General features: G+C 32.2%; 1 protein-coding gene across 13 annotated transcripts in view; it reads right to left on the reverse strand.

Annotated features, from left to right (window-relative positions):
• Nucleotides 1–15,073, reverse strand: part of LOC145285826 (protein CLEC16A-like) — a 154,181-nt gene that overhangs the window by 13,451 nt on the left and 125,657 nt on the right. For all 13 annotated transcript variants that reach the window (XM_080134259.1, XM_080134254.1, XM_080134253.1 and 10 more), the window contains 5 exons: nucleotides 14,781–14,909; nucleotides 13,119–13,239; nucleotides 9,535–9,577; nucleotides 7,476–7,584; nucleotides 2,141–2,420 (listed from right to left, as the gene is read on the reverse strand). In XM_080134259.1, the coding sequence (XP_079990385.1) occupies nucleotides 2,141–2,420; nucleotides 7,476–7,584; nucleotides 9,535–9,577; nucleotides 13,119–13,239; nucleotides 14,781–14,909 (682 nt within the window). The remainder of the gene's footprint in view (nucleotides 1–2,140; nucleotides 2,421–7,475; nucleotides 7,585–9,534; nucleotides 9,578–13,118; nucleotides 13,240–14,780; nucleotides 14,910–15,073) is intronic.

Consider the following 15,073-nt stretch of genomic DNA (forward strand, 5'->3'; position numbering starts at 1 on the left):
AAAGACAAATGTTATCACATCATGCAAATTCAATCATTAAATTTGTCAAATATCTGTAAATGCTAAAATATGCAAGACATTATAAATATTTACAAATAAATTTTGTAAAATTGTCAGGAAAAATATGCACATACAAATCCAGAATTCATTGATTTAGAAAATAAGTTTAAAATAAAAAAATAAAAATTCTCTTTAGACAAATTGATTTTCACTAAGATATTTTTGTTGATTTATTTCTAAATTTGTCACTATTATCTAAAATTTTTTTTCTTTTAAACTCATTTGTTCACATTTTCAATTTTTTTTTTTAATATATAATCGCAATGCACCACCAACAACAGTTAAGGTTTAATAATGTGAAAGTGAATTTATAAAAAAAAAGTTCAATTATTTTTCAAGTGAGAAATATGAAAGTGTTCAAGAATCACCAAGCAGATTAATTTTTGGCTAAATGGACAACCCAGCACAAGCAACAACAAAGAAATAGAAAAAAAAAGTACAAGAATATAAAAAAAAATAAAAATGCAGCAAATTATGAAATACACTCACTTGTCCTCCCTTGATTGAATTAAGAGAAAAATTTGGGAGAGAAATTAAGCGAGATTTACAAAGAAAAAATAAGCTTAAAATATTCATAGAAATATAATTTTTTATTGAGATACTTTTTTCCTTTTTGGTATCAATAAGAAAAGACTTATCAAGGCCAAAAAGCCATTCGAAAATAACGGTTACTGAGTTTATCAAATAAATGGTATGACAACTATGAAGACTGGAGATGATAATTAAAACTGGGCAGAATTCAATTAAGGACAAAATTTGTAAAGATTGGATTTGAAAACTACCATTATGTCGTCAACTAGAAAGCAGGTACATGGTATTGCGTTCCACAGATGGATAATTTATGGAAACAAACTTTGTTCATGGAAGTTCCATTTAGTTTTAGGAAAATTATTCGAAGTATTTGTAGTCAGATGAGTTCTGTCTGTGAATGGGGGAGGAGAACTAGGGATTAGAGCTCATTTGAAAATGAAATTGTAGAGAAACTACAAACATCTTGTCAACGAAAAAGAAGCTATAGGGAAGAGAAGAGGACATCCCACTAGATTTCAAAGTCATTTTTTTACTTTGCCAAAAGATAAAGACTCTTATGCAGGCGGAGGATGGCATTAGGAGGAAGATACTTTTCAATGAGCAACAGATTGGATGTGTCTTCCATTTCATATCTGGAATGTCAGTCCTAGAAGCTTCTAAGAGCAAGGAGCTCCTAAAAGAGACACATTCATTTTAATTGGAGCAAAATGGTGAAAGGAGAGAAGCTTGGTTTTAAATGCATTAAGTAAACTGCCATATTTTTTTTTTTTTTTTGACTCCTTACATTATGTGCTCCAGGTCATAAGAGAAAATCAGAACGATTCTAATCATTAATGGTCTCCTAAGTGCTGCCATAGATGGTTGTGTCATCTGCATGTCAAAAGATCATTAATCAAATTCAGGAAGAAGGTTGGGCCCAAAATCAATCCCCGAGACACAATAGCATTAATACAATGTACTTCCAACTTCTGTTCATCAAGGACTACTTTTATAGACACATATCAGAGAGAAAGGATTTGATAAAACATTTCCAAATATTCCATAACTAACAACCTTGTAAAGAAAACTATTATACCAAATCCTATCAAAGGCGCATGATATGTCAAAAGTTTTTACTCTAGAATCGAAGCCCTTGTCAATAGATTCACTAATCTTGTATAATATTGGTCAATAAGTCGGCTGTTTATCTGGCAGCACATGAAGGAGCAGTAAAATTCAAACTCATTAGCCTAATACTCATGGGTAATATGAATTGAAACATCGAAGATACTTCCAAGACTGCTGCAAAGAAAATTGCCCCCCTTCCCCCCAAACATGTTAGAAAACTTCTTACACCTGCTGGTGTCCTATATCTCTATGAAGCAACCATTCGCCTATGCATGGAATATTGTTATGCAACATAATCACGTTAGCATTTGGGGACGTGGCATAAGCATGACGTCATAGACCCAAATACATACACATGTATATAAGGATGAATATTGAGAAAAAAAAATTCAACGTAGTATCCCCACCACCCTCTCCGGTATCAAAATCCAAGTTACCCTACCTGGTATTGCTCCACTTCGAGAGCTCGGGAAAACATTTGCGGAACTGGCTTGTGTGGGAATGTCTAAAAGTCGTTCAATTTTCTGCATCTTCTGCTGTCGAGCTTTGATTCTACCTTTGGTGAGACGCTGCTTAGCTGCCATACAGCGTATGTGGTCATCAAAGATGAAGCGAGCCGAAAGTAGAGGAACTGGGCGTGAGTGAGCAGAGGAGGACGATTGTTTGTGGACAGTGATATGCAATGACCGACTGTCATCCTTATCGCCAGACACTTCAACGTCCTAAAGAAAAAGAAAGGTTTTTAAAGACGAATTACAAGATGAATACATAAATAAAATTGATTTGTGAGAAAATAAATCTCAATGTAAATGCTAAATGATTTAGTTTGGCCATACACTGATCAATCAGTAGGGTCATTGATTCATCTGTCCCCTAACAAACTTTAGCTCCTTTTCAAATCACAATCAGTCAGAAGAAAAAACTTGACAAACATCGAAAGATTTTTTTATCTTGTCTTTGTCTATTGGATACTCAAGTATCGATAATCTTTACCTGACGATAACTGTTCGCTGACCTGTGTTATTTTCACTTATAAAAAAATTTAAAAAAATGAATAAATGGAAAAGTGAGGCATGGCCAGTGAAAATGTGCCCCCTCAGCTTATTAAATAAAAACCTATGGGCGATTGTTCCCAAATGAACAAAGCTGCGTATAAGCTAATCTTACATTCCTTGAGCAAGCAAAAATGTTATGAGCAGGTTATATTTGGCAGATTAAAATAAAGCATATATTGGACAAAACAGAAGGAAGACATCGGGACAAAAAAAAAAAAAATGTTTAATAGAAATGTATTTTGTTTTTATTTTTTGTTCTGTAGCATCAGATTTGATTTATCCTTTCCTTGAATGGGAAAAAAAACAAACTCATTTGAGCCTTATTAAGAAGGACGTCAGATTGCAGAACTTGTTTCTTTGTGTAATTTCTAAAAATAACTCGCGCTTGAGGGTTGCAAAGTCAAAACCTCATTATGGTGTTGTTGGGGTTTAGGGCTATCACATCTGCAAAAGCTCAAAGAACTTTCACTCTTCCTTTTTCTCACTGACACTCCCAATTTTCTGAAACAATTTGTTTTGTGAAGGTTTCGTTTTTTTATTCTGTACTATATTTTCAACTAATTTAATCAGGTGCAATCTTGCATCTCTAAAGATTAAAATATAGAAGAATATTGTTGTGTTTTATTATTCAAGATATGATGTTCTGAGGTATCAGGTTTGATTAAAATACTATTAAGGGTCATATGTCGTAGCTGGCAAAGGTTACGGTGTAAGATTCATTCTGTAAATGAGATTTGAGGGCACCGCTTGTACGCTGTCTTTAATAGGACAGCAAACGAGTTTTTTTTTGTTTTTTTTTAAGCTGTTTCAAAATATTGAGGAAAAAACTTGGCAACAGACAAAACTAGATTGAAAAGTCATTTTTATTTATGAACTTTCAAAAGGTCAAGTGTGTATCTGACACCTGTAGGCTGTTAGTTGCAAAAACTTTCAGTATGAAAGAAACTTAAGTTTATCAGTTGAAGGTATGAAAAATGAAAAAAAAAAAAAAAAAAAAAAAAAAAAAAAAAAAAAAAAAATGGGGCAAAACTTGTTCATCTGTTATTAATTACTGATTTGGGTATATCTGTGTGGGTTTAATCATGTGACAAAAATATTTTTGGAGAGATTTCTGAAATGTTGGACAATAGTTAAATGAAAGAAGGATAATAAACTTATGCTTTAAAGACGGTTTTACTAGTTATGTTTGTTAGCCTGATTTATGCCCCTTAACGCGACAGTTTCTGCCAATTCTTTAATGTACGTCAAAATGAAAGTCGGTCAATCATCTACAATTACAACATTGCATATTCAATCTCACTCCAGGATAAAAACCCCTTTTTTCACACTTAACATCTAAAATAAAACTAGTTAACACAACTTTACATTTAAAATATATATTGGTAAAAAACATTTTTCAAACTTCTGCAGGGAATATTAAAAAAAAAACAAACAAAAACACTCGTCTCAAGTATGAAGAAAAAAAATGTTACTTTTTGGTACATCAATTTTTTATATAAAGATTTAAAATAAAAAAAGGTAAAATGGCAAACATTGATGAACATTGTAGCCTCAACAGCAACTGTCAGATATATACATCTGGATGAGGAGCATAAATAGTACAGCCCTTTTAAGACTGTCCAATATCCAAGGTAATAATCCACCATGTTAGTTAAATTATAAACTAGTCTGGGTGCCAGAGTGTTTGGAGGTGTGTGTTGAGAAAAAAAGTGATAGTATGCAGGCAAGCTCGAACATGGGGGAGGAAAAGAAAGTTTAAAAAAAAAAAAAAAAGTGCTGTTGCGTACATCGGCAAAATGGAAGTGAAGGTTTAAATTAAGGCTAGTCAATCGAAAAGAGGGGATGACTTGAAAATATCATCGAAAAGTGATCCCCTCCTTGTAGAAAATTGCCCAGTTAAGAGTGAAGGAATTAATGTTTTTAACCAATTTTTTTTATATTTGTTGTCTGAAGGGTTGAGCTTCAAAACGATACCAATCTCATGAAAATCTGTTGCTTGTCGAAAGGTTTACGTAGACATACAAATGTACATTTAAACAGACAGGTAGATTTATATTATAGATTATCCTGTATATTAGTCCTCGTGCGAAAGAGCAGGACACAAAATGTTTTAAATAATAATAGAATAACAAAGACTTTCGCTGACGAGGACTACTATTGACCGTAACCAGTTATACACTCCTTTTGAAATTTTCATCTCTATTTTTCTCGTTATCTTCCTTATTAAATTTTGAAGATTTTCTATTCTGAAAGATGTTAAAAAATTTAATCTAAAAAAGTTATTTTAAAGTTTTTAAAAAAGAAATTCAGATTTTCTCATTCAGACCGGTATTACAAAGGGGAGGTTGCAAAAAATGAGTTGTGGTGTGAGGAGAAATACAAACTGAAATAGAGAGGAGAGTTTTATATAAAATATAATCTTAAGATAAGATACAAGTTAGAAAAGCATTTCATCCGAGGTATGAAAATTGTTAAACAAAATGTTTTTACTATAGGCTTTAAAAATAAAGATAGAAGATTCGATTTGAAATTTATTTATCTTTAAAGTGCACTTTTATAAATTTTACAAAGTAAGGTATAAAAATTTAATTTAAATTGAATCAAAAAATTACCTTGGATTTTATGTAATGTACATTTTGGTGCACTTTAAAAACATTATCTTTCATCTAGCAATTAATGATACAGATATAAAATTTTCAATAATTTTTGTTAAAAGTGCAACGGAATGTACATTAAATAAAATAAATCCAAGGTAATTTTGATTTATTTAAATTAAATCAACCGGACAATGTCGGTTAACAGGTTCTGCTAGTTTAAAATAAAAGACTTCTATGCAAGCCAGTTGGTTTGCTTACAACCTTAAGTTGGACACAGCACATAAAAAAAAAAAGAAAAATAAAGCGTATTCATAGATTGACATAATGCAATCTCTGTCGAAAAGCAATTGCTGACTAGTAACTTACCAAAGTCTCCGACTAACTCCAACAAATGGAATGTTTCAACAGATTATGCACACAGAAAAATTGACAAAGCAATTAATCGGAACATGAGCACCTCAGTATAAAGCACTGTAACCTTTAGCAGATACTAGCCTGGGTACCCAACATTGCCTGGATGTTTGGAGATGTGCGTAAAAAAAGTGGTAATAGGCAATCCCGTACTGCGAAGGAGGAAAAGAGCGTGTAAACAGAAAAAAAAAAAAGAAGTCTTTTCCGTTGTGTCCATCGCCAAACCAGAAGTGGCAAAGGCTAGTCAATTGAAAAGAAGGGATGACTTGAAAATATCAGTGAAAACAGCACCCCCCCCCCCTCCTTGTAGAAAAGTGCCCAGTTGAGGATGAAAGACTTGATGTTTTTTTTGACCAATTTTTTAATATTTGTCGTCCGACAGGTCGGTTTCAAAACTATATCGATCTCATGAAAATCCGTCACCTCTGTCAAAAGTTTTAGGCAGACATGATGATTGCTACTTCTTGACAGAAGTTAGCCATCTCTTCCTTAAGTGTTATTGTGTCGGTGTGCATGGAGATGACTCTTTAATCCAGCTTTAGTCTTACATGAAAGTTCACAAATGTAGCATAAAAACTTTCCTTCTTGTAAAGGTGATCGCATGATAATATTGTGAATCCTCGAATGCTGTGTCAGGCCACTTATGACAACTTAGCATGGTGTGTTGTAGAAGCCTCCTCATAAGACTCATTCCTGTCTGATTGTGATTTCAGATGATTAACAAAACCAGCTTTTGACAAACAGTATCTGTATACAGTGCACTTCAGTTCCTGTTGCAATTTCTGACATTATCTTTCTTATAAATCTCACCTGTCCGTTTAAATGTATGTTTGTTTGTATGTTTGATATTATAGACTACCGGGGCTACCCGGCGTTGCCAAGGTGTTTAGGTGTGTGTAGTGAGGAAGGGAGCTGTAAAATTAAAACAAAGTGAAGTAATAACACTATTTAAATTTAAAAAAAAAAAAAAAAAAAATCAGGGGGAAAAAAAATATAAACATGATGCAATACAGTCCGGCGGTGCCCGGGTATTTGAAAAAAAAAAAAAAAAAAGTTTGGGTGAGGGAGGTATGCTCAAACCCAAATCCTTGAAGCGAAAGTGAAAAAAAGCGTGATGACTTAACTAAAAAGTGAATTGGGTCGAACATCACTCCCGCAGGTTTTGTTTCACCAACATGTTGGGTTGAAAACCAGCTCCCCATAGAAAATGGGGGTGTCTAAATGAAAGCAATTGTCCGATATGACGGTTTCTACCGCATTGATCAAAAGTTGATTGCTTCCTGCACGTTCTGGCACGAAAGCTGAGAACACATACCGTTTCAATTTAGTTTTACTTTATACTAAAAAGCCAAACAAATAGGCGACACAGCAAAATAGTGCGATTTTTATAAAAGTCAATGTAAATAAATCTAGACGTGATGCATGTTCGCAAATCCTTGATATTATCATTCAGACGGTATATAAAAAGTTCTAAGAAATAGCCCCCCCCCCCCGAGAACCCAGCAGAAAAAAGCCTTTGCCAGACATACTTAAAATGTACACACACATTTTGCCTTATATATATATGTGAGCTTAAACTGAAATTGTGAACTATGATGTAAATATAAGTTATTTAGTATTAAAAAGATATTTGGCAGAATACTAAGAATTTTTTTTTTTTAATCAGTGTTAAATTTAAACTGATTAAAGATAACTCTTAAAAAAAAAAACTTACCTGAAGAAACCCAACAAATCGAACAACACCCCAACCTAACCGTTTAGCATCTGGTTCTACCAAAATCAGCTGCTTATTATCAATAACTAAAAATCGGCGTTCTTGTTTCCTAAAAAAAAGATAAAAATTATATTTAAGGTTATGCTTCAATTTAAAAAGAAAATCTTAGCATCAAAGCTAACTATTTCAACAAAAACACTTTATTATTACACAAATCCCCATTTCATACAGAAATGAATGTTTAATGATTTTAACTAATGTTATTTAAAGACATCTTGGTTTAACTTAGTGGGAAGAGCAGAGGTGTCATTTAAATTTATATAAATTGATCTCCTATGGCAGCTTTTTAACAAAAACAACATCACCGAGAATGTCTTTACAAATGGAAGACATGTAATTGGGTTATGATAATACATTAAAGAAAGTAAATGAAATTTTAAGAAAGAAAGTTATATACAAAAGAAATATCTTGATCTATTCTATTAATGAAGTAAAGTCGATTTTCCCATGCTTCAACAGCTCCAATAAAAAATAGCCCAACACTTTAAATAAATCTTTCACAATCACCACTTGCAGCACTTCCTAAAGTAGGTTTAAATAAACCACGCATATATTTCATTGTCTAAAAATTATGTTTATTTTAAATAAACTGCTTCTCTCAAATACATAATCCTACAATAAAAAAAAAGTAGCAAAGAGTTTCGCTATCTATCGAGTCCTCCCACTCCATTCACATCACTGGATTATTTCCTTAATAGGTATAATTTTTAAACAACCCTCACTTCCGCCTACATTCTAACTTGTCCTGAATGTATTCAAAGAATGGGGGGGGGGGGGTACTGGAATGCTTGAATTTTGTGACTTGTCTGGTTATTAATCCTTTTAATCATTTTTCAAAATACTTGAATAAATTAATGATTTTATTTATGATTTTATTTGTTTCTTAAAAAGCAAAACATACCCCCCCCCGAAAAAAAAAAAAAAAAAAAAAAGGTGGATTATTTAAATTAGTTTTTTCTTTAGACTAATCTAATTCAGCAAAACCTTTAAAATACATTTCTTAGATATTTATTTTAATGCAAAGACTAGCAGGGATATCTGATGTTGTCTGGGATCGAATAATGATTAACGGATCTTTTACTCATTTTTATTGTCATCGAAATCGATGAAATCGCCAGTTTTTCAATCAAATTGATTGATTGCCTGCTCTAATGAAGAACCCATCACAGTGCACCAAGAGGAAGATTCACATACCCCCTGGCAGTGACTTCGTCCACAATACATTGTAGTCTACATTGCACTGTAGAGAACATACTGTTGATTTGATAAAATTTCTTGTATATAATGGCTGGCATTACAGTATAAAATGGAAAAGTCAAGTTTGACGCTTCAATCATATTCTAAACAGGAACATTTTTAATATGCTCCTGTTATATCAAAAAAATCTACTGATTTTATATATCAAAGAACCTACTGTTAATTTTATATAGCTGGTCTTACTGCTTGTGCAGTGATAATGGCTTGAATTTAAGCTTAAAATCAGAAAGTAAACTAGCATGATGCAATTGTGCTTTAAACAAACATTCCTTTCAACTCGCCTCTGTCATATCAAAGAACCTACTGTTGATTTTATATGCCGAGCCTTTCTGCTTGTGTGGTAAAAAGAACTTCTCAAATGCACTTGCGTTCAGCTGTGTAAGGTTAACTCAAAATCGTCCGTTCTTTCATCAGATTATCGATTATTATTGAAGACATTCCAATACAAAAACCTATCTAAAAACACTGCCAGGTACATAAAATACATTTGTGTGAAATTTTATAATAGACCTAGCCGTTTTCGAGTCCATAGGGAACAAACTCACAAAGTTCCTTTTATATAATAGTAGATATTGAAAAGTCTTAAAAATTCTACATTTACCTTTTTCATGTTGAAAATGGTTAATTTATCTAAAATTTGTATAACAATACGTGAAGCACGATGGAATCTTGAAATATTACAAAACTATCACAGAAATTATCAGAAACAATAATGTTAATGTCTGAAGTAGAATCATCTTACCTTTCTTTTGTAACAACTGTACATGCAATGAGATCACTATTGTCTGGAAAATAAAAGAAAGCATCAGTAAGAACAGAATTGGTCATTGAAATAATTATTTTGGAGTTGGTATTAGGAGGCGATTTAAATTAGACCAACTGGGGGTAAGAGAAAAAATATCCATTAGCTACTCAAAATGACGATAAATAGTCCATGAGCACAATAAAGCAGACAAGACAGACGTGCGATAGACTCATAACATTGCTACCATGATATGAACGAGAGGACCTTGTGGTTGAATCAGACAAAATAGAAATTCTAAGGGAGATAACTTTTCAGAGAAATCAAATAATTAAAGCTTTAAAATAATATTAAAAAGTTTGTAAAATTCATCAACATAATTACTGTAGTAATATATATATATATATATATATATATATATATATATATATATATATATATATACACACACACACACACACACACACTAGTCTAGGTACCCGGCGTTGCCTGGTTGTGTCGAGGTGGGTTGGTTGAGGAAAAAAAAAAAAAAAAAAATTTAATTAGAACTAAAAATAGCAGCGAGTACCCGGGTGAGCACAAAACAATTAGGAGTAGTAGGAAAGCTCAAATCCATAACGCGCAAGAGGAAAAAGAGGGGGAAAAAAGCAAACGGTCTTATCGATGTGCCCACCACGATTGTGAAGTCACTGGCATTCGAATTAACCGTTTTTATGCGATGTCGTTCATATGAGGCTTAAATAACTTGCAAAAATATTGACAAAAAAAAAAGTGACCCCCTCCTTGGAAAAAACGGCTCAGTTGACGGTCAAAGAATTAATTTTTTGGAACAATTTTTCGATATTTGATGTCAGAGAGACATCGATCTTGGAAACAATATCAATTTTGTCACGTTTCAACGTTTCTATTGGAAGTTTTTGCGATATATACAAACACACATTTTGCCATTATATATATATATATATATATATATATTCCAAATTTCATGATGTTGACCATCTTACAATTTATTCCTTTATTTCAGTTGACACAATTCTTGACAGTATCTATTTTGTCCTTAACTTCTGATTAGTTAAGGGCAAAAATAGATTCATTGATTCAATCAATCCACCAAAAGGAAATAAAATGCGTTTGCATATGATTTAAAAAATCCAAAAATTGAAAGAGAAGCTACAAATACCTTATAGTTTGCTTACATTAATTATTTCTAAGTTCCAAATGGTGTAAAGTCACTACAACCCACATATTTGTATTAACAAATTAAATTAATTTAGGTATATTCTGCCAGAAATTTTTCTATTTAGTAATTAGTAAATTTATCATAATTGATATATCTGTATTTACCCAAATAACATCAATAATTATAATTCATTACACATGTTTACATATCCACTGAATTTATACGAAATGTTAAAAAACCTATTTTCAATTTCCGGTTGTATTTATTAATCTGAATTTAAATCTTCATTATTACAATTATAATTCTTTATATTCCTTAATTCTAAAACTATAATTTTATTTAATTACAATATACGAGTTCACTATGTAATCCATTAACATATTTGTTAACCTCGAGGGTAAAAATTCAACTTCCTAAATTTCCCTTCGATCAAAACCTGTGCTAGGAAACAGATACTGTCAAGAATTGTAAGTGTCAACTGAAATAAAGGAATAAATTGTAAGATGGTCAACATCATGAAATTTGGAATATGAACTTTTGTCATATATATTTACTATAATTATTAAATACCTACAGACACTAGTGTCTCAACCTTTCGGGAATCCTCAATGCTGGGTGTCATGATTAACACTGGTCGACAGATTCGAACCCGGCAATGAAGCCATCTTTGACTCCATTAGCAAGAACCAAATCCATTCGGCCATCGTTAACCGTGAGAAATATCGTACGAAATTTAAACATTTATTTTTAAATGACTATCGTCTGCCAGAGTGATCTAATCATTATATGATGATCTGCGCATGCGAGCTAACGTGACAGATTTTATTTCAACTGTAACTGTGCTCAACGATAAGAAACGAGTTCCTTAAAGGGGCGAGAGAGAGAGGGAGGGAGAGTTATACACAAACATGTTTTGCCATCACTACAGTTCATTAGGGAGGATGTATTATATTAGAAACTTTAATTAAAAAGTATTTTCATTTTCACAATATAACTAGACCACCACTGACCCGCTGGGTCAGTACTTCATATTTTTTTTATTAAATATATTCTTATGATGAACTTTAAGGAAGATATATGAATAGTGTAGGGAGAAGAGAGCAGAGCAAGAAACTTCGATGGCATGATTGCGCTGAAAATTCTTGGGTCAATAAACATGGATCAGTTAAAGTAGCAGATTCAGTTCACGGAAGAAGGTCAAGCAAAATGTGGAAGGAAATGATCATAGAAAAAAAAAAAAAAAAGATAAAAACCTGGCCAGAAATGGGTTAGTTTGGAATTCAATTTCTTAAAGCTGTCCAACACACAAGTATTTTAAACAAATATTAAAATGATGCAGATATTAGTTGAGAATCATCTATATATATATATAAAAGCGAAAATGTATGCATGTATGTATGTTCGCTTTTTGTGTATGTCTGCAAAAGGCTTTTTTCCAGCGGCTTCGAGGCCATCGCTTAGTTTTGAAACTTTTTATATGCTGTCTAAATGATAATATCTCCAACTTAACGGAGGTCGCCTGACTTTGAAACGTTAAATATTTGACATTTTGGAATTGGCGCATGTTTGCTTTCGTTTGTCAGTATAAAAAAAAGCGAAACTCGATTCGAATCCTGGCCCACGGCTAGTGGTCTCTAGAAAGTGATGTAACGTTTGGTCTATGTCTGCTTACCGTCGTCATATCAGATGGTTGCTTTAATTTCGGGACTAGCCGCTCCCCTAATAAATGGGGGAGCTGTTTTTCCCCAAAGTTAGGTAAAAAACAAACAAACAGGGTTATTGACCTCAGTAAAAACTGTCCCGCAGAAAATGTTCACTGCTGAATAGGTATTACTTAGGTCGTCGTCGTCGTAACGCTCGCATAAAATGTTAACTACGATTTCCACTTGACGTCATTAAGTGCGGGCACCTGCCAATTCTCTTAAATAGATTCAAACATCTTTCAGTAACACATTCTGGCTGGCCGAACGGTTAACGTGGCATGTTTTTTTCACATTTTATTTTCCAACTTCGCCTCGGGGCTTTGGGTTCAATCCTACCAACTTACCAAAACTTTTGTCACTTCCGGTTTGGCAATGGACGCGATGGTAAAAACGTAATGTTTTTTCACATTCTTTTCCTTCACGGTAGGTGTTCAAGCCCACCTGCCTATTATTTGCTCAACACATACCTCCAAACACCCAGGCAACGATGGGCACCCAAGCTAATCGTATTAGAAATCTAAAATGTAAGGATTTCGCAAAGTTAGAATACATTGTGATGTCATAATAGAACCCCCCCCCCCTCCTTAACTACTTACATTCACCCTTTTTCTTACCATCTAAAATATTTATGTACAGGAAAAAAGTGTACACAGTGACAAACAAGATGAAAAACAGTTTCAAAATACAAATCATAATCTTACTGAGATCCAGTATCTCGTTGGCTTTAATGCATTCCTGATCCTTTGTCAATGGCAGATGAATTTCTTCCTCTTTAAGCAATGTTAATGATAAATCTCTAATCAGGAAGAAAACTCGTATGGCCTGAAAACAGAAAAAGCAAAAAAGATTTAATTCGTCATAAATTTGTTCATCCTATTTTTTTTTCACTGAAAATCTACAAAGAGAAAAAGAAAAAATATGAATGGATCTACAAGGTCATCCAAAAGTGTTTTTTTTTTTTTTACCCTCACTAAAAAGTAAGGAGCATCCAAAGATTTTCCAAAAGTAGAGGGGGTGGGGGTCAAAAGATATTTTCAATGAGTGTGAATGGGTCAATGGTCTTGTTAATCTCTCAAAAATTGACAACAATAGCAGAACAATCACCAAAACAAGTCTTTGTAAATTATCACATCGCTTCTGGTGCCACACATCAATTTGTTCTAGAAATACAGATCTTAGTGTGTGGTAATATCAAGTTTATTTTTTCTATTTCATTATTTAGTTTTATTCTTTTTAAAGTGATTAAACTAAATTTAAGCCTCATACTTTGAATTGCTTTAATTGTTATCTATCCAAAATTAATAGAAAAATAGGACTTTCAGAAAACTTTATACAATAATACACGAGCAGAAGACTCCCTTCCAAGTATCATTGTTTGTGGTAGTGCTTTAATTTTTTTGGATAGGGTGGCGAGGTAAAATTCAAGAATATCAACTTTATTTGTTTCTCTTTAAAAATATTAAAAACAGATTTAAGTTATTTATAATGGCTATTAAAAACAAAACAAAAAAGCCATTTCTCTAAATATAATTCTTACAACACTATATGCATAAAAATAAATTCTAGTTTGATTCAATGAAAAATTGTTTCTAAAATTCTAGTTTTGAGGTCAATGTTTGAATGTAGGACACATTTAAGATTTTCTTGTAGACAATACAGGGTGTCCTAAAAGAAGCTGATGGTTTAAAAAAAAAAAAAAAAATCGTAACACAAGAGTGTGAAAATGAAAATGGTAGACATTTGATTAACATCATTTTTCATAACTAAAATTAGACCTTGTGAAAAACATACCCTAGATTAAGTTGTGTAAATAAAATTAGAATAAGTGAACTATGATATTTTACTATATCTTCAAAAAAATAACGGAGAGGCTTATCTACCTACACATGAAAATTGGTAAGCATAACTTAAATATTGAGGAAGTTAATCAAATTTAAGGTCCGTCAGCTTCTTTTGGGACACCCTGTATAACTGCTATTTAACACATTTTTTTAATAACATTTTGAATTTTAATGACAAATATACACAGCTTCCATTACATTAAGAATATTTAAATCCAACTTTAATATTTTTTTTTTTATCTTTGAAACGAAAATATACAAAAAATAACAGCTTTAAAAAGAGAATTAAAAAAGAGAATTAAAAAAAAAAAAAAAGAAAAAAAAGTTAGTTCTATCAACTTTTAGTCTTGGATTATGTTACTTTAAAACATTTACCGCATTTAAATAACTAGAATTATTTATATTACACCCCCTCTCCTTATAAACAACAGTAAACTCTTAGTAAAATTAATAAATTTAATCAATATGAAAGTTTGACAATCACCTTGATTTTATGTTCACATTGTATTAAAAGAAACTTACCCGCCTGGCTCTTTCCACCTCACCACATGGAAGTCGTTTATTAAACGCAATGCCAGTCAAGGGCGTGCCAGTTGGAGGTAAAAGGATCGATGCATCCATTGTAAGATATTCAACATTTAAAGGACGTTCCTACAAAATAAATTATTTGATAAAATTATTTGAAGCATTTGATTTTGTGTTGATTTCGTAATTTGTCTTTATTTCTAGAAAGAGAAATTTTTTGTATTTATTCATCCAAAGGAGTGGCTTTTTTCATTTTTGTTAAATAAAATCAACATTTCTTTCGGTTATTT

Source organism: Euprymna scolopes, chromosome 10 (genome assembly GCF_053919585.1).
Source record: "Euprymna scolopes isolate OS-2025 chromosome 10, ASM5391958v1, whole genome shotgun sequence".
Classification (NCBI taxonomy): Eukaryota; Metazoa; Mollusca; class Cephalopoda; order Sepiida; family Sepiolidae; genus Euprymna; species Euprymna scolopes.